Source organism: Fusarium fujikuroi, chromosome FFUJ_chr08 (genome assembly GCF_900079805.1).
Source record: "Fusarium fujikuroi IMI 58289 draft genome, chromosome FFUJ_chr08".
Classification (NCBI taxonomy): Eukaryota; Fungi; Ascomycota; class Sordariomycetes; order Hypocreales; family Nectriaceae; genus Fusarium; species Fusarium fujikuroi.
In genome coordinates, this window is record NC_036629.1 from 2,237,484 (window position 1) to 2,253,701 (window position 16,218).

At 47.7% G+C, this 16,218-nt stretch overlaps 7 protein-coding genes and 4 non-coding genes; 6 read left to right on the forward strand and 5 right to left on the reverse strand.

The window, feature by feature from the left end:
- Positions 1-120: 120 nt before the first annotated feature.
- Positions 121-203, forward strand: tRNA. The gene has a single exon. It is a non-coding gene (tRNA).
- A 359-nt stretch (positions 204-562) lies between these two features.
- On the reverse strand, positions 563-1,384 carry FFUJ_12554 (uncharacterized protein; the record flags this gene model as incomplete). Its single annotated transcript, XM_023582174.1, has 1 exon — positions 563-1,384. The coding sequence occupies one exon, from the start codon at positions 1,382-1,384 to the stop codon at positions 563-565; it is 822 nt and encodes a 273-aa protein (XP_023434744.1).
- Positions 1,385-1,921: 537 nt separating this feature from the next.
- FFUJ_12555 (uncharacterized protein) lies at positions 1,922-2,616 on the reverse strand (the record flags this gene model as incomplete). XM_023582175.1 has 2 exons in its annotated part: positions 1,922-2,148; positions 2,196-2,616. 2 exons carry the CDS (start codon positions 2,614-2,616, stop codon positions 1,922-1,924), a joined length of 648 nt encoding a protein of 215 aa, XP_023434745.1.
- Positions 2,617-3,028: 412 nt separating this feature from the next.
- Positions 3,029-4,270, reverse strand: FFUJ_12556 (related to integral membrane protein; the record flags this gene model as incomplete). XM_023582176.1 has 5 exons in its annotated part: positions 3,029-3,410; positions 3,460-3,836; positions 3,892-3,959; positions 4,008-4,044; positions 4,100-4,270. The coding sequence occupies 5 exons, from the start codon at positions 4,268-4,270 to the stop codon at positions 3,029-3,031; spliced, it is 1,035 nt and encodes a 344-aa protein (XP_023434746.1).
- A 1,960-nt stretch (positions 4,271-6,230) lies between these two features.
- On the forward strand, positions 6,231-7,926 carry FFUJ_12557 (related to sarcosine oxidase; the record flags this gene model as incomplete). XM_023582177.1 has 7 exons in its annotated part: positions 6,231-6,412; positions 6,460-6,605; positions 6,649-6,705; positions 6,753-7,145; positions 7,193-7,459; positions 7,506-7,775; positions 7,835-7,926. 7 exons carry the CDS (start codon positions 6,231-6,233, stop codon positions 7,924-7,926), a joined length of 1,407 nt encoding a protein of 468 aa, XP_023434747.1.
- A 260-nt stretch (positions 7,927-8,186) lies between these two features.
- Positions 8,187-9,026, forward strand: FFUJ_12558 (uncharacterized protein; the record flags this gene model as incomplete). The annotated part of the gene is made up of 1 exon (XM_023582178.1): positions 8,187-9,026. The coding sequence occupies one exon, from the start codon at positions 8,187-8,189 to the stop codon at positions 9,024-9,026; it is 840 nt and encodes a 279-aa protein (XP_023434748.1).
- Positions 9,027-9,240: 214 nt separating this feature from the next.
- FFUJ_r14 lies at positions 9,241-9,356 on the forward strand. The gene has a single exon (XR_002792816.1). It is a non-coding gene; the product is annotated as a ribosomal RNA (ribosomal RNA).
- Positions 9,357-9,562: 206 nt separating this feature from the next.
- tRNA lies at positions 9,563-9,634 on the forward strand. Its single transcript has one exon. It is a non-coding gene (tRNA).
- A 719-nt stretch (positions 9,635-10,353) lies between these two features.
- On the reverse strand, positions 10,354-10,452 carry tRNA. Its single transcript has one exon. It is a non-coding gene (tRNA).
- A 351-nt stretch (positions 10,453-10,803) lies between these two features.
- On the reverse strand, positions 10,804-12,219 carry FFUJ_12559 (related to methyltransferase; the record flags this gene model as incomplete). XM_023582179.1 has 9 exons in its annotated part: positions 10,804-10,837; positions 10,885-11,304; positions 11,354-11,491; positions 11,544-11,581; positions 11,630-11,784; positions 11,846-11,887; positions 11,944-12,034; positions 12,093-12,122; positions 12,175-12,219. The coding sequence occupies 9 exons, from the start codon at positions 12,217-12,219 to the stop codon at positions 10,804-10,806; spliced, it is 993 nt and encodes a 330-aa protein (XP_023434749.1).
- Positions 12,220-13,851: 1,632 nt separating this feature from the next.
- On the forward strand, positions 13,852-14,331 carry FFUJ_12560 (uncharacterized protein; the record flags this gene model as incomplete). Its single annotated transcript, XM_023582180.1, has 1 exon — positions 13,852-14,331. The coding sequence occupies one exon, from the start codon at positions 13,852-13,854 to the stop codon at positions 14,329-14,331; it is 480 nt and encodes a 159-aa protein (XP_023434750.1).
- Positions 14,332-16,218: the final 1,887 nt, after the last annotated feature.

Consider the following 16,218-nt stretch of genomic DNA (forward strand, 5'->3'; position numbering starts at 1 on the left):
ATTTTCCTACACAGCCAAATTCTCTCATTAGCAGCACTTCGCAGCTCAACTGCCGACTGAATCGAGTCCCACCGTTCTTGGTTGTTCCCCGGGCCTCGCCGACCATCATTAAGAGCCACGCCCGGTTAGCTCAATCGGTAGAGCGTGAGACTCTTACGAGTACGCGATCTCAAGGTTGCGGGTTCGACCCCCGCATCGGGCTGTTCCTATATTACGATTGCGAGCGAATGCGAGGCTTTCCTTTTTGCCCTTTCTTACAAGTAGCTTTGTGTTCTACTTTGGCTCTGTCAGCTGTACGGCCATCATGCTGAGAGCTGGACACGGTTATCATCACTGCAATTCGGATAGTTGTGTAGTGGAACTAAATAACATGTTGCGAATCGAAAGTCTGTTTATCTAAAAGCCATCCTATGATTGCTGTGATAGGTAATTAGATACAGCGAAGCCCTGATTGCGAATCAGGTTACGTGCTATAATGAAATGTGCCTAAAAATGGTCCTTAGCTCTGGGCCACTGCTCCTTCGAGCCATTGACCTTAGCTATCTCCCGGCGATAAGTAAAGTTAGTCTGAGTCTGAAATACTCAGCTGAACGTCATCCACCCAGGCCACGTAACCGTTACTGCACTTCGCCCTGATGACAACCCGAATAGGATTGCTACCGTCCAAAGCAGTCTGTGTCAAGGAAAACTCGCCCGAAAGAGCAGTAAAGCCACTAGCGATCTGGGCACCAGAAACACTAATCCTCAGTCCAAACGAATCATTGAGGTCGTTGTTGTCAATGAATGCCTCGAAAGCAGTGCAAGAAGATCCAGAGCTGACCTTGGCGTAGAGAGAAAGACTGTAAGGCTGATTTGCGACGAGGGATGACTTGCTGAGAACTTGGAAGGTGTTTGACCAGTCGCTAGCCTGAGAGCCCATCTTGAGAGAGTAAGAGCCTGCATGGACTGTTGAGGTGTCGATGTTGGCGTAGGCGCCGATACCAAAGTTGGACCATGGAGCAACGCTGCCGCTTTCAAAGTCACCGTTGATGAGGATAGTAGGTGTCTCAACAGGTGCAGCCGAGGTAGTAGAGGCAGCTTCCGTGGTAGAAGCAAAGGCAGAAGTCTCAGTCGTAGAAACAACCACGGTTGAAGTTGACTCAGCTGCACTGGATGTCGCGGTCTCACTCTCGGTGATGGTGATATCCGTGACGTAGCTCGACTCAGTTGATGTCAGCCCAGTGGTTAGAGTGGCGTCGCTAGCAGTGGCAGTCTCAGTCTCAGAAGAGAAGGTTGATGTAGCCTGGATTTCAGTGGTGGAAGAAATCGGCTTGCAGGGGCTAGCCTCAGACCCAATGATGATGGAGAAGGCCGCGAACGCAGCAAAAAGTCTTTGCGATGCCATCTTAGAATGAGTGAATAAGATAGTCGCTGTAACGAACGTGATGCTCCAAAAGGAAAGGAATGAGAAAATGTCGACGAAGGTCGAGGACTGACAGAAAACGGTCTCGCAGCGCTCAAATGTTTAGTGCTTGGGCTGTCACTATGGGGCATTTAAAATTACATGGGCGCTAACGTCTGATGAAAATCGATAGTTCGCTGATAAATGTTGACAATTTGTTGCGCCAAGCCAAAAGACCACTCTCGATGTGGTATAGTGATTACTGTATGCCAGCTCACGCGTGGTTTCTTATCTTATCTGGAGAAAAAGGAACACTTGGGGACTAGGATTAACATTACCATGACGAATCATCTCCGTGTTCGAGGCCTCGGCTGACTGCTGACAGTGCATCAAATGCTGTCGTGAATCTAGATGGGCACAGTTCCCAAGGAGTCATCGAATCAATCACTTCTCTCAAAAACAATACTTGAGCAGCGGCAAGTTAGGTTTTGGTTAAATATTCATATAATCCTGCTCTATTAGCTGTGCTATCTGCATGTGTCACGAACTCTTAATTCTCAGAATCATTGAATAGTGAGGAATGCCAAGAATCGATACAACTCGAATGTCCTCGAAGCCTGCAGCCACATACAATGGCCGCCCTGCCTCGGTAGCTACTAAATAGCAATCTTTTCCTTCCTCAGCTGCCCGATCAAGACCCCACTGTAACAGCATCTTTCCGATACCGCGCCTCTGATTACCTGGGCTGACACCGATGTAGTCGAGATCTAGGCGGTCAGTCACCGTAGCCGAGAAAGTGAAATGGGAAACGTACGCCAAACACCAGCTATGCCTTGTTCTCCAAAAGTATCGACAGCATCTTGATTCACAGTCTTTTTCATCTCATTGTAGGCCTCCTTATCGAGTGCTGTACATTGTATCTCCTTGCTGGGCCCTGAGTCACCGCCAGTAGCAGGAGGGGCATCCCAGAGCGAGAAGCCAACGACTTGGTCATCATGTACCTTTTCATCATCGATGGCTACAGCGAGATGAGACTCTGGGGATGCTAGGCTTGATGCTTTGCGTGCAAAGCGCCAGTCATACGCTGCTTCGCCATCAGGGAGGTCTATTGGTTGTAGATGAGGGGGAAACAAGCGTCGTGACAGAGCATCTGTGTTTGGGTGGAAAGCCGAAGTTGCGATACGAGCTATGGCAGGAAGATGCTCTTCTGAGGCTTCAATCAAGCGGATTGTCATGGTTTCGGCGTAATGCAAAGTTGTGATGTTCTTCGATGGATGAACAGTGAGAAGCAGGTGAAGCCAGCAATGGCGGAGAAGAGGTCCACTAAAGTTGCGCCCTAGATGACATGACATTGGCGCCCTTTTCGCCCCACGATGATTGTTCTGCCGCCGCTGAACGGTGTAGACTCGCAAAAGGATCCAATACATATTTGCGTACTTTCGTCGATATGTCGTAGCAGAGATTATAAATTGACTATTGTGGATATCTGTAATAGTTTTGTATTTGTGCCTGACATCGATGATGCACGAGGGCAGGGAACCTTATCGATGCCACAGAACGAGGTTATACATCTTTGTGTTTCGCCGAACCAATTTCTTTTATATTACAGGCTTATACAAGTATCAACATCTATATATGCTAGTACCACTATACTGTCCGTGTGGGCTTTTTCTTGGATTTATTTCCGCCCTGGAATGCTGATATACTCGTCTGGGTTCCGTACATTGAGATCCTGCTGGGTACTTTCGGTCCAGTACCGACACCTCCATGACCCTCGAATGCAGCCAAGGTTGGTCCAGTAAGTCCGTCAATTCCTTGGTCCTGAAGACAGATGGTGCTGTCTCCCTCATTCGATCGAGGGAGCCAGTTCTTTATACCAGCCAGCAAGGGTTTAAAAGTCGGAAGGCAAGCACAAGTTATTCCAGAAACGATCTCTGCCATGGACCATAAAGCTGCTGTAACGTTCCACCATGTAATATCTGCAACGGGGTCAAGCCACTGCACACGGAGAATAGCGATCGCAAGAGTACTGGAGAACACATTAGTAAATGATATGGAGACTTAGGTGCAATACTTACAGTGTCCCTAGCCCGAAAATACCAGTGAGGTAAATCTTCTGGGATCGTGGAAGCTGGAGCTTCCAAACAATGGGCAGAGGCATGACGATGATTGCGAAATCAGTGACGATGTGCACGATACCACTGATGAGCCACATAGTAGGCTGAGCAAGGAGGCAGCGTCCCTTCACACCTGAATCCCAAAAAGATTGAATTGGGATGCAAAAGAAGAATACGCCAATGCCTTGGTAGGCACCCCAGAGGATGATGAAACCAAGTGCACCCAAGTATAGCCATCTCATGTTGGAGACGGACATGATTCGGTAATAGTGAATTAGGAACGTCAACTTGATGGCAAAGAGCGCGTAGGTGTAGAATACGATTGATATCCAGAAGCACTACAGAGGAAGTGTTAGAGGAGTCTCGATATGGGTAGGGGTCTGGCCTACGTACTCGGAGGTATAGGGTTATTTGTTGAGGGGATAATGTATAGATATGTCGGCCCAGTCCATAATTCGTCACTGCAATTTTTTTAGCTGGTGTTATCGATATAGAAAAGAGAGATATACTGGCGACGATTGACGATCCACATCCTAAGATACAGGCCTAAAGTAAACGGTGTCAGAAATCCTTTGTCTCAGAATATCTCGACGTGACCTACCAGAGCCACCACGGTAGTCACATCATCAAGCCCTAACATCTGTCTCTCCCGCCGACACCAGAGTCGTAGCCCAACCATGACAGCTGACAGAGCCATCAAAAAGGTCGATACTCCAATCACGACTCCAGACCTAGACTCACCCGCCTTGGCTGCCATCTCTTCGGCAGTCATATTCATGGTATTGTGGATATCGACTCAGGGGCCGAGGTGAGTGCAACGTCACGATGTACCAACGTTGGTTCCAGGACCAGGGGACGGGGTTCATCCTCCTGTTATTCCCCAGTCGATCGGAGGATAATCGAACCGTCATTCCCATATGTTGCCGCTCCTGCGTCCGTGCTGACCTGTTTAGGGTTGGTGGTGGCAGACACTGGAATGTGGCTATCCCAGCTTCGTGGATGAATTCGGGTTTAGCAGCGCCCATATCTGAGAGACCTATCAGAAGAGCCCATCTCAACGCCTCATGGCTGATTAGATCGTACTGGACCTGACGCCTTGTCCAACCACAGATGAATGTTCCCGTCATCAGGAAATTACAGGCAATGCAATGGGAATAAATCCAAGAAACATTGTTTAGAAAAGGTTGCTCGGATTCCGATTGATAAGTCTAGTCCACGCAAGATTCATCCGGAATGATGCTTCATATTCAGTGGCCCCAAGCGCATCATTTAGTTTTCCGCAACAATCGCAACATTGATACCAATGTTCTTCAGCGATTTTGACAGCTGGCTCAAGCCATCGTCTCAAGAGTAAGCGCTATCCCCAAAAAGCTTATTTGGCTTTCGATTTTCGGCTTTATGGTATCCCTCAGATCTTGCAAGACTGTATGATGAAACGTCAATTTCCTTAATATGCGGCAAGCCTAAACAGACAAACTGTAAGATCTTGTTGAGAAAGAATCACGAAATGTCGTTCTTCACCTGATTGGGGGTATCTATCTTTCGAAAGGCCACAGTTCAGCAAGTCAGAACGTTCTGAAGCGAATCAGTCTTGTCGGCGGGGCCAGGCCTGCCACATTCGCATCATCTTTCAAACCTGTATCAGCTCAATAGATTATCGATGTCAGCCCAATGTGGTGCTTGGATATTTCATAAATATAATTAGCTGATAAAGGGAAGTACGAATGACTGGATTGCCTCCACCATTCTTATCGCATGCATCTCACAGTTAGATACAGACAATATTCTGAGTGCCAACCTCTAAACCTCCCCTCTACTGAAATTGGGATAAAGAAGCGACTCATGCCAGCCTTATTGTCAGCTAGAAGATGCATAGATATCCAAAGGGCAGGCAAGTCTAAACTCTTACCAATCACGGCTCGCGAATGAAAGCACTTAAAGCGACACAAAAAATCTATCCGTTCGGGAACACTTCATCAGCAAGACGTTGTTCGTACATGTGATCTTGGTCTTGGCCGAGACTGAAATCCAACACCGATTCCCATTGGTAAGAACTTTTGATTCGCCTGAGGACGAAAGCGTTTGGTTGTAATTCTATGTCAACGAAACACGACCAATGCGCGATGAATGCGTGAAAACAAATTGTTTCCGTCACCTGCACATATTTGCCGTTGCCTGAACTACCACTATCACATCACACCGCTGGCCCATAACAGCAGTGGCGTATTTTGTCTTACATTCAGCTGCGCCTGAATCAATATGTGGTCCAAATGCAGAAGCGCAGTCGACAATCCTAACGCATTACAGAAACTCTTGCTAACGTGGTGAAAGCGTGACATGCATAGCAGCGTCACTGCCTGTGTAGCTTGTACTGATTTTTCTCTTCTACTAGTGCATTGTATATTGTATAAGTACTTGGGGTCCTGCACGACCTGAGACATGGTAACAAGCTGAATACGATGTGTGATATTTACCCCTCACTTATACTACTTACAGCACATTCTGCATTCTGCATCAGAAACTATCGAAATTATCTGCAGGATGGAATGTGATAGTAACGGCAGAGATGTCGGGCCGTTCCTAGTCTATAGCACCGTATCTCCTTACAAGAAGGGCGAAATCCTCGCCTTTGGTCTTGGCCCTAGGCTCTGGGCTGCCATGATCAGGTAAAACTCGGTAGCGCTAGAACCGCGAGAACGAGACCTGAACATTTTGACTCCTGATTTAACATCATGGCCTATTCAAACTCAAACTCAGACGTCTTTGATGTCGTGGTCATTGGCGGAGGACCTGTTGGTCTGGCTGCAGGATACGAAGTTGCCAAAGCGGGCAGCAAGGTGATGATTCTTGAACAGAATAATTTCTTCAATCAAGCAGGTAGTTCTGGTGATCTGGCTCGCATGTTTCGCACTATGTAAGTCTATCACAGAAGAAATCCGGAGGACCTGGCTGATGAAGTAGGTACACTGAAGAGTTCATGGCCAAGCTCGCAATTGAGGCTATGAAGCATTGGGATGCTCTGGAGAAAGATGCTGGAGTTTCGCTCCGTTGGATGGGAGGTCTTCTGAACTTTGGTGATAAGGACATGGGTGGCGATACTCCAGAAGGTAACACACTTGTTCTTCTGAGATATGGTACTGACGGAGATAGGGTCACTGTTGGGACCGAAGGCAAACTTGGACAAGTTTGGAATGTCCTATAAAGAGCGTATGTATGCTCACTCCCACTCTCTCTTTATATTCTGACCAAGACAGTCACTGCTGAGCAGATCGAAGAGCAGTATCCGTTCAAGAACCTTGATCCCAAATGGATCGGACTCTTCGCCCCTGATAACGGTGTCATAAACGTCCAACTCCTTCTCCGCACTCTGTACGGTCTCGCCAAGGACTACGGCGCACAGGCAAAGCAGCACACGCAGGTCAAGCAGCTTCGTCCTCTAGACAGTGATAAGTCTATCTGGGAAGTCCACGCGATGGTCCATGACAAAGAGGTCAAGTATTTGACAAAGAAGATTATTATTACCAGTGGAGCGTACGTCAATCATGTCCTGAAGCCGAGCTTCAGCATTGGTCTGAGACTGGAAATCTGGGAAATGGTTGCTACCTACTTCAACACCAATCCTGGACCAAACGGCACTATCTTCCCTAGTAAGTGTACCTTCATGCTGTAACTCATATTACTAACACTGGGTGAGGCATGTGGTTCCAATTCGGGCCATCGGTGAGCGGCAGATCCCAACTCTTCTACGGCTTCCCAGCCTTGCCATGGGGCCCACCGAATGTTGTGAGAATTGCAGTGGATGCTGCTACTCGAACAATTGACGACCCCAGTCAACGCCAAGCCAATGTCTTTGATCCAAGAGACATTCAAGACACTCAAGATTTCGTCAGAGATCATGTCGTCGGCGTTGACGCTACCGTTCCGGCCTCGACTGTTAGTTGTCTCCAGACCAATGTTTTCGGTAAGATCATCGCACTACTGCCTTTTGGACATGCTAATACAAGTAGATAACATGTTTGTGCTGGACTTTTTACCAGAGAAGTATCTCCAAGGCGGTGCGGAGAAGAGTATTGCTATTTTCACGGCTGGTTGGGCTATGAAGTTTGTGCCTACTCTGGGCAAAGCACTTGCTGAGATGGCGTTGACTGGGAAGTCTGACTACAAGCTGGATGAGTTCTCCATCACTCGTCCTGCTCCGGAAGGAAAGGAGATTATCGTCGAGGATCCTGTGTCCATCAATGCGTCTGCAAAGAAGGAGGCAACTCTTTCTCTGTCTCGTAGCGATTGCACACAGTCTCAGGGGTCTTCATGCCGCTCTAACTGAACCATTACTTAGCGTACTTCAGGCTCGTACAGTTCTGCAATACGAATGCTAGTGTTTTTGACAAACCCGATTCTTCGGGCCACTCTTCCGAAGTCCATTGCTAAGTCGCTGTTTCGTCGCTGAATTGGGAATAGCACAAACTTCAGACGAAAGCGACTGAATTGCCAAAGGCCCGATTGGCCACATTCCAAAAAGGGTCCAGTCCGCTTCGGAGGGGTTCATGCGGGGTACTTTTTGGTGTAGCAAGTGAGCTCTTTTCGATATCGGACTTGATGACCGAGAACTTAACCTCCCTCTTGAAAATAATCTTCAATCTTACGGCTTGAAACTGTTTCTCTTAAAATACTCAAACCAAAGTCTCAAAATGGGCGGCAACGACAACACAGTGGGTGCTTACTACGCACCAAAGGGCGGCCTGCCCCCACAAACCCAACTCCTCACCGACCGGGCTATGTTCACCGAGTCTTACGCCGTCATCCCCAAAGGCTGCTTCAGCGACATCGTCACCAGCTTTCTTCCATTCTGGGAGCAAACACGACTATGGGTTATTGCTCGCCCACTTTCGGGCTTCGCTGAGACATTCTCTCAGTACATCATGGAGGTTCAACCGGGCGGTGGCAGTGACCGTGCCGAGATGGATGACACTGCTGAGGGTGTCTTGTTCGTTGTCGAGGGTGAAATCACCGTCACGCTAGCTGGCGAACCTCACACTCTTTCATCGGGAGGTTATGCCTTCCTCCCCCCCAAGAGCGGCTGGACGCTGCGCAACAACTCCAGCCAACCAGCTCGCTTCCACTGGGTCCGCAAAGCCTACGAATCAGTGCCTGGTCTTGATGCACCAGAGGCCTTCTTCGCCAATGAGAAGGATATTGAGCCTAGAGAAATGCCTGATACAAATGGAGCTTGGGCGACAACACGCTTTGTTGACCCTACGGATGTTCGACACGACATGCATGTCAACATTGTGACTTTCCAGCCTGGAGGTATCATTCCGTTCGCTGAGACACATGTAATGGAGCATGGTCTTTATGTTCTTGAGGGAAAGGCTGTTTACCGACTGAACCAGGATTGGGTCGAGGTTGAAGCTGGTGATTTTATGTGGTTGCGGGCCTTTTGCCCTCAGGCGTGCTATGCTGGTGGACCTGGCAAGTTCAGGTACTTGTTATACAAGGATGTGAACCGACACGCGAAGCTATCTAGGTAGATTAAACAATAATCAAGGCAGCTAAAATCTTGTTACCATTATGACATGTTCTAAGCGATCGAAGGAGTCAACCTTTTCACTACGTTCGGTTACCAACTGGCTGTCGTAGGTTATCGCAGCACAATACTGTGCCGCCAACAAGACATTCTCCAGCCTATGGCTTGCAGCAAGTGGTTGTGGCCATAGGTCGTCTCGAGACCAAAGCTAATACATGCGACCAAAGGTAGTGGAAAATACGGGATCCCGTCCGCTCTCCCATAGTCAAGCCACTAACCGGCGGATTAGTAGTTGGGTCGGTGACGACCAGCGAATCCCCGCTGTTGCATGTTTTTTGCGAATTACAGCAATTGCCTTTTGGTCTTTGTTTTCATCAGACAGTTGTGTTTTTGTGAGGTGTTGGCGCAGATGCGCTGTTGAGGCGGTGACATCTCTTTCACGGATTTCTTTTTTTCAGTGTCGCCCGTGGCTCATGCGTCTATGGACCTTACTGCGACTGCCAACCGCAACCCCACTACAGCAGGTTTCAACCTGTTCATCTTCCGTAGTATAGTGGTCAGTATGCAAGCTTGTCACGCTTGAGACCCGGGTTCAATTCCCGGCGGGAGAGATCCAGCCACCTGTGATACACAGGCGATTCTTTTTTGCCAATTGTCCAATCGCTTATTCTGACAGATAACATGTGATGAATATTATCCGCAATGATGCTGTATATCTGCCTTTATTTTCCAATGTCTCTGAACTGGTAGTAACCCGAGAGCTTGTATGCCATAGGGCTGCTCTGGGCACTATCTCAGGCGCTTGGGTTACCCTGAAGAACAGCTCTCAGAGAATCGAGAGAGTGAAATGAGCGCAACCGCAATATGGCATCACATCTCGGTGTACTCAAACCAAAGAACACCAACATCGCATAGTTAACTAAATACTCATAGACTGAGTAAAGTAGTTGCCAAAGCAAGCGTCACTATTATTGTGACTATTGCAGGACAGTAATCGGTGCGATTCATGTTTGCCCGAGATCGGGTCGGATTGTGAAGCCCCACCGCTGACGCGAATTACGAATGTAGAGAAATTGGTCTTGCTAGGAACTTCCAGAGCCAAAGCCATAGCTTGTTGATATCATTTAGTGTTCAATCCCAGATTGGAGAGATACAGAACAGGGAAATTAACTCACAAAAGCCTTTTGTCGACTGCTGTCACGAGAAACCGGCAAGCCACAGTGGGAGTCTCGGAAGCTCAAGATGTTTAATCACCAACATGCAGACATTTCTCAATGTCCTGAAATAACTGAACAGACCAGAAAACGACAAAAAGAGATAAAAAGAACATCGACAACGGCAGGATTCGAACCTACGCGTGCGAACACAATGCCTATGATGTCTCGGAAGAGATAGCAGGGCATCGCCTTAACCACTCGGCCACGTTGTCCTGAGTTCGTTGGGCAGCAATCGTCCAATTGCGAGCATATAGACGCACATGGAACCGCTGAATTATGCATACGACATGAGGACTAACTGTGTAACTGAATTCTGTCCAGTTGATTGACGAAAAGTCCGGACTTTTGTTTTTACTCTGTCAGTTATTACATGAATGCACGCCGTATGTGGAGCATACCGCCGAGAACGAACACGCCGCACGAACTCAGTTTGAAGGGAAGTGTAAAGAGGATGCACAATTGTTGAGATCAATTCTATCGCCAGCTCTTGTTTTGTGATAAATAACATGCCAATCATTCCATCCAGCCTAAACCCCACTAAAGATCTGGATCTCGTAACCAGCACTACGCTTCGGGCTTCTTAGCATAAGTAACGCAACTACGAACAGTTAGCCACAATTTCTCTCAGGAAAGCAAAACACTCACATGGGCCAATAAGCATGGATCTTGGGGTTATTCCAGTCCTGTCTCAGCTGCACCAAAAACACCTCCACCTCCTCACGGCTCCAGCCCAGTCCTCTCGTGAAAGGCGCCATAGTCAGCGCCTCCAGAGCAGAGGCTGCATTGACGTTATTCCACTGGCCCAGCTCCTTGTACTTCTTGTCCTTGGGCCAATGGTTGGTAGGCCACTTGTAGCGCGTCTCAACAATATCAACGAATCCGACCTCTTTCAGCATATCCTTGAAGTTGGTTGTGCGCTCGAATGAGCGGTTGAACTTTCCGGCTGCCTCGTCGAGAAGTCGGCACCATTTGTACATGGTATGGTCTTCCTTGAGGGTGCCATCGTCGCTGCCCATGATGACATCGACATCTTGCAGTTCAACATAGCCGCCTGGAGCCAAGTTCCTGCTTTCGTCAGTAGAGTTCACTGGACGAAGAATAAGACATGTTTTACTGGTAGATCTTGGTGAAGTACGACTTCCAGTTCTGAATGCTAAAGTTCATAAATCTGCTGTGAATAAAATCGAACGGTTCGCTGTAAGTCCATTCCTCGTCGATATCATCAATCTCGAAGCGAACATTTGGCGGCACACTATGAATCATCAGTCTTGGTATTCACGTATGGCTATAAGCTTGACTCATACAAGCTCGGCTGGCTCGGCGAGAGGTCAACGCCAATGACCTATCTTGTCAGCGGCTATTCTGAATAAGCTTTAATGGCGGAGCTCACTGTTGCCTCGGGGTGCTCGTCGCCAAAGTCAATTGCCCAGATACCGGTTCCAGTACCAACGTCGAGGACGCGCTTAACCTTGGAGTCGGGAAGGTTAGGAGGGCTTAGACCGAGCTTGTTATCAAGAGTGAGCAGGAACAAGTTATGTTGTAGATCTGTGTTGTTATTGTTATTGTTATTGTTATGCTGCGTTCGGCGGCATTTAAGAGTACATACCCAGTCTTTCGTTCTCCTCGTCATCATTCGGGAGATTGTATTCTGTGATTGGGCACGTCAGTGATAAGCCTCGTATAGTAGAGGAGTTGGCTACATACTGCCGTCTCGGAAAGCATGATACGTTCTTCCGTTTTCTTGACGGAAGTCAAGAATTGAGCTTCTCAAGCTGTCTGTCGAAGATGCATTGTCCTACGCCATAATATCAACAACAAAGGTCTGTAATGATGGCCATGGGCTGATCTCATACTGCACCAAGTGACGAGTCTGCGTCAGAGTGCTATGGCCGTTAGTTAGCTAGCTTCAGTGGGTCGGTTCCAGCGGGAACTAACGCTATCGTCAGCGTCTACGACGGGATGCGCTTCGATGGTCGTCATTGTCAATTGCAGATCTTTGCTCTCGAATTACAAGAAGCCCCCAAAACTATCGTGAAATGTTTGTTTGTCTGTCAATGCGAAGTTAAATGCCGCATGTGGTACGCACATGATCCGAGCTTTAAAACCTGCATTGTTTTCTCTTTTCTCGTCCGATGCTGTGCTACAAAACTGACGACCAACATGCATGACACGAACCAACACAGCGTTGCACACGCTGCCAAATATGTACAGTGAAGCGATTGCCGAAGTTCCGCCTGCTGTCATTCCCTGCAAGACCCTGAAAGAACCGCTTCCTCACTGGTCCCAGCCGCTGAGAAGTGGTCTGGCGTCAGGCATTTGGACAGGTTCCGATTGGTCGTGGCCGGGGCATTGCGGCGTCAAACCGAAAGAGGTAGAGTCCACCGTTAACCCTGCAATACTGACAGCCATTTACCTCACATGATAAATATGTTTCGCAGTAGCTACGACAAAAGAAATGCCAAGATATTCCTCTAGTAACAACCTGCGGTCACGCCAATGATTTCCAGAAATGATTGCAAAGGGAAGACAGGACATGTGTAAGTCCTTTGTTGTTCTTTGCTTTTCAACATCTGAATTAGACTTTGAGGCAAGACAGTGGCGTTTGTTATTCTTGGCGGCAAACCCGTCCATATACGGTGGAATGACCATGTATATGCTCCCCAGCAAAAAAGAGAGAGAGAAAAAAAGGAAGTGACAGCTTCTTAAAGGAGTAAACGAAGCCGAATAGACTAAACTTATCTTAGTGCCGTTCTTTCTTGAAGTCGCTCCCCCCCTCCTTGCTAGCTTAGAACATATCTACACAACAATGGATGCTAAGAACCGTTGAGCTTTGAACAAAGATTACATCCGCCTCGATTCTAAAACAACAAGAATATCTAGCGAGCCGGGAATAGACTTCCACTCAAGTCTAACGCCTCTTGGTTCACGAGGGTAGGTACGAGGCACAGATCGCCTGTCTCTGTTAGAATGTGTTATTTTTGTTTATATTATGACTGTAGCTCTTCTTACCTCATCACCATAGATCATCGCACAATGTAGCAAGCCTGTATCGTACACCAATAAGCTGACACTTCAGATGGAGTGCCGGGACCTGAAAGTAACCATAGTTTGATCGTCAAGATATAGATTCTAGTAGATCATATCTGTAGCAGACCTCCAGGGAGAAGTATTCCTTACTTCCCTATTACTACCTAAATATAGCGAGGACACTGTTGCTGTGTTTAACATAAGTGGTGGCTGCAAAATCCAAAACCTTGTTTGTATATGTGAGCCGCAAGGGTATCAGCCAGCACGAGGTACAGAGCCATATGGTGGCCATAAGGTTAAGTACCAGGCTGCCTACACGGGTGATTATGATGTGGTAAATTTCTCTCTACAAATTTAAGCTCGTAACTGCGGCTTGGCTCCAATGTATTACGAGATTATGTGTCCACAATTGTGAAAGGCAGAGGCCGACAGGTATAAAGCTCGACCGCCTTTGCATCCCCGGACAGGCCGTCAGTAGAATCAGAAACATCACGACCAAGCGTCAATTTGCGACTGTAAGCTTCTCAAAACACGTTGACCTTGCCAGTATGCTTAAAAGCTGACTTGCTCACCCCTAAGGTCACCATGAAACTCTCTGCTATCCTGGCTTTCGGAGCTCTCCTCCTCGGCGATGCCACTTCTGCCCAAGATTTCCGATTTCGCCCCCAGATTCTCGAGAATAACACGACCTGGCCTTTGGAAGGTGCCATAATGAAGATACCAGATGGACCTAAGAATCAAAGCCTGCCCCACAAGTGCCCAATGCCAAGGGATTCTATGTTTGCTATAGTGTCTCAAAAGATTCTGGGCAATAAGAAGCCTAGGTGCAGGCAGTTCAACATAACTGCTGGAGAAACGCTCAGCGGATTCCCCCATTTCCCAACCCGCCAAGTCCATGCATTCACCTTCCCCAATCAAACTTTCTTCGTCCAATCAGCCCTCCCCGGATCGGAGTTAGTATCCATCGAGAAACAGAAAAACATTTGGGTGAAGATACCAGGAGGAATGACTGTCACGTGCTACGAGGGGAATGAGGGACTACCTCACTGCGTGTTCAGACTTTGAGATCCATCAAGGGCGAGAAAGAATAGGCAGTAGCACGGAAGCGTCTAAGATGCCAGAGCTAGCCCTATTAATGATAATAGGTGCCACTAGTAACACAAGCTTCACCGTGATGTCGCATTGTCCAAGTTATGTGACCGACAAGCAAGAGTTTAAGCCTCTGACCATAATTTCGACTTCCGTCCTGCCTATTCTATACTGACGAAAACCATTAAGAGAATTTGTGATTCTGCGTAAGAAAATGACTGTGACCTCTCTCCAGTGTAAGCTTCATGGATTCATTGTCATAAGGTTGAGAGTCTAAAAGAGGCTTCAGCCTCAACGCACGAGAGGGGGAAACACAAGTTGGTACAAACGGGGATTATAAGCCTTGCCCTCATGGTATCACGAGCAGCATAAATGGTAGGAGGAGCGCAAGGCAGGGATAATAGTGCTAACAGTTAACATCCCAAGTGCATGCCACGACTTGACGAGCAGGTATGACCAAGTTATATGTGCTAATTTAAGCTCTCAGACTCTGGTATCAACTAGAAATAACCGTATTTCGCGGCATATAAGTAGCTCGTTTGTAGAATTTGATCGTGGGGGCTCATTTGAAACCAGGGGACAAGTTTATACAGTGCATCTTCCCCTCTTAGTGGTGACTGCGCTGTCAGTTCTGCAGATAAAGGTTCAGTTAATAAAATCATTCTTTCCATGGAAATTTCTGTCGCTGCAACCATAAGCCCGAAATCATACAGACTTAGCAGCCGTTAGCTATAGCCTTTGTGGCTCTGGGGGCAATGCCCTCAATTTGGGATGATGCTAACACTAACCCAACATGCTACCGAATCAGGCAATGCAGAAGATGCACTCTGATGACACTGGCCTCAATTTGGGCCAAGCTTCTTTTTCCCCTGTGTTGGAGTACTCGAGAGTTTTAGACTCACCCCTCAGCGATCCTCTTGACCGCATTCCCGGCATGCTAAGGGAGATCAGACATGTGCTCTCAGACCCTCGGAAAGAAATCCCGCATACACCAATCAGCGCTCTTCTTTCAGATGTTTGATGTCAGAAAAACAAGAACCAATCGTCCAGACCAGCCAGGAAAATGCTTTTGAAGAAAAAACTCCTGATATCCATTCACATCTTGTTTCTATCTCATCACAATTAGCAATACTCGTGGCACGCATGGCACAATCCGAGGACCCGTCAAACAGCCGTGACACCAACCATGATAACAAAACGACGACAATGTGGGGGATTATCCTCTGTGTCGTAGTGATTCTCGTCATCTGCATCATTTGCTTCGTACACTGGCTTCTGCGAAATAATCATATGCCACGGCCTCTGGAAACACAGCTTCCGCGGTTTCGAACGAGCTCCGGTCTAGGAAAGCTCGCCGTGGAGAGCATGCCGACCGTGACTTATCATCACCGGATACACTCGAAACAGATTCACACGCAAGCTCAAATGACCCCATACATGTTTCGAAAGCAACGAAAACCAAGACTCGAAAAGTTGCAGCGCTATTTCACTATGCCCAACTTGTCGATCCGTTCTCCAAACATCAGCGACCGAAGCACACGCCAGGCAGATGAGCGTACTTCTCCGGCGTGTTCTATCTGCACTGAAGATTTCATTGAGGGAACAAGTCTAAGAAAGTTGCCGTGCGGCCACCTCTTTCATCCACAATGCATCGATCCGTGGTTGATTGGAAGATCGCGGACTTGCCCATTATGGTCAGTATTCACCATGCCCAACAAAGTCCATCCAGCTAACAAAGCGCCTCTCTTTTATAAAGTCGCGTCGATCTGGCTACTTTAATTAACTTGACAAAACCACAAGCGGTGTATTCGTTCGCTGCACGAGAACGTGCGTATCATCCGCAGGCTACAAGATAATGATAGA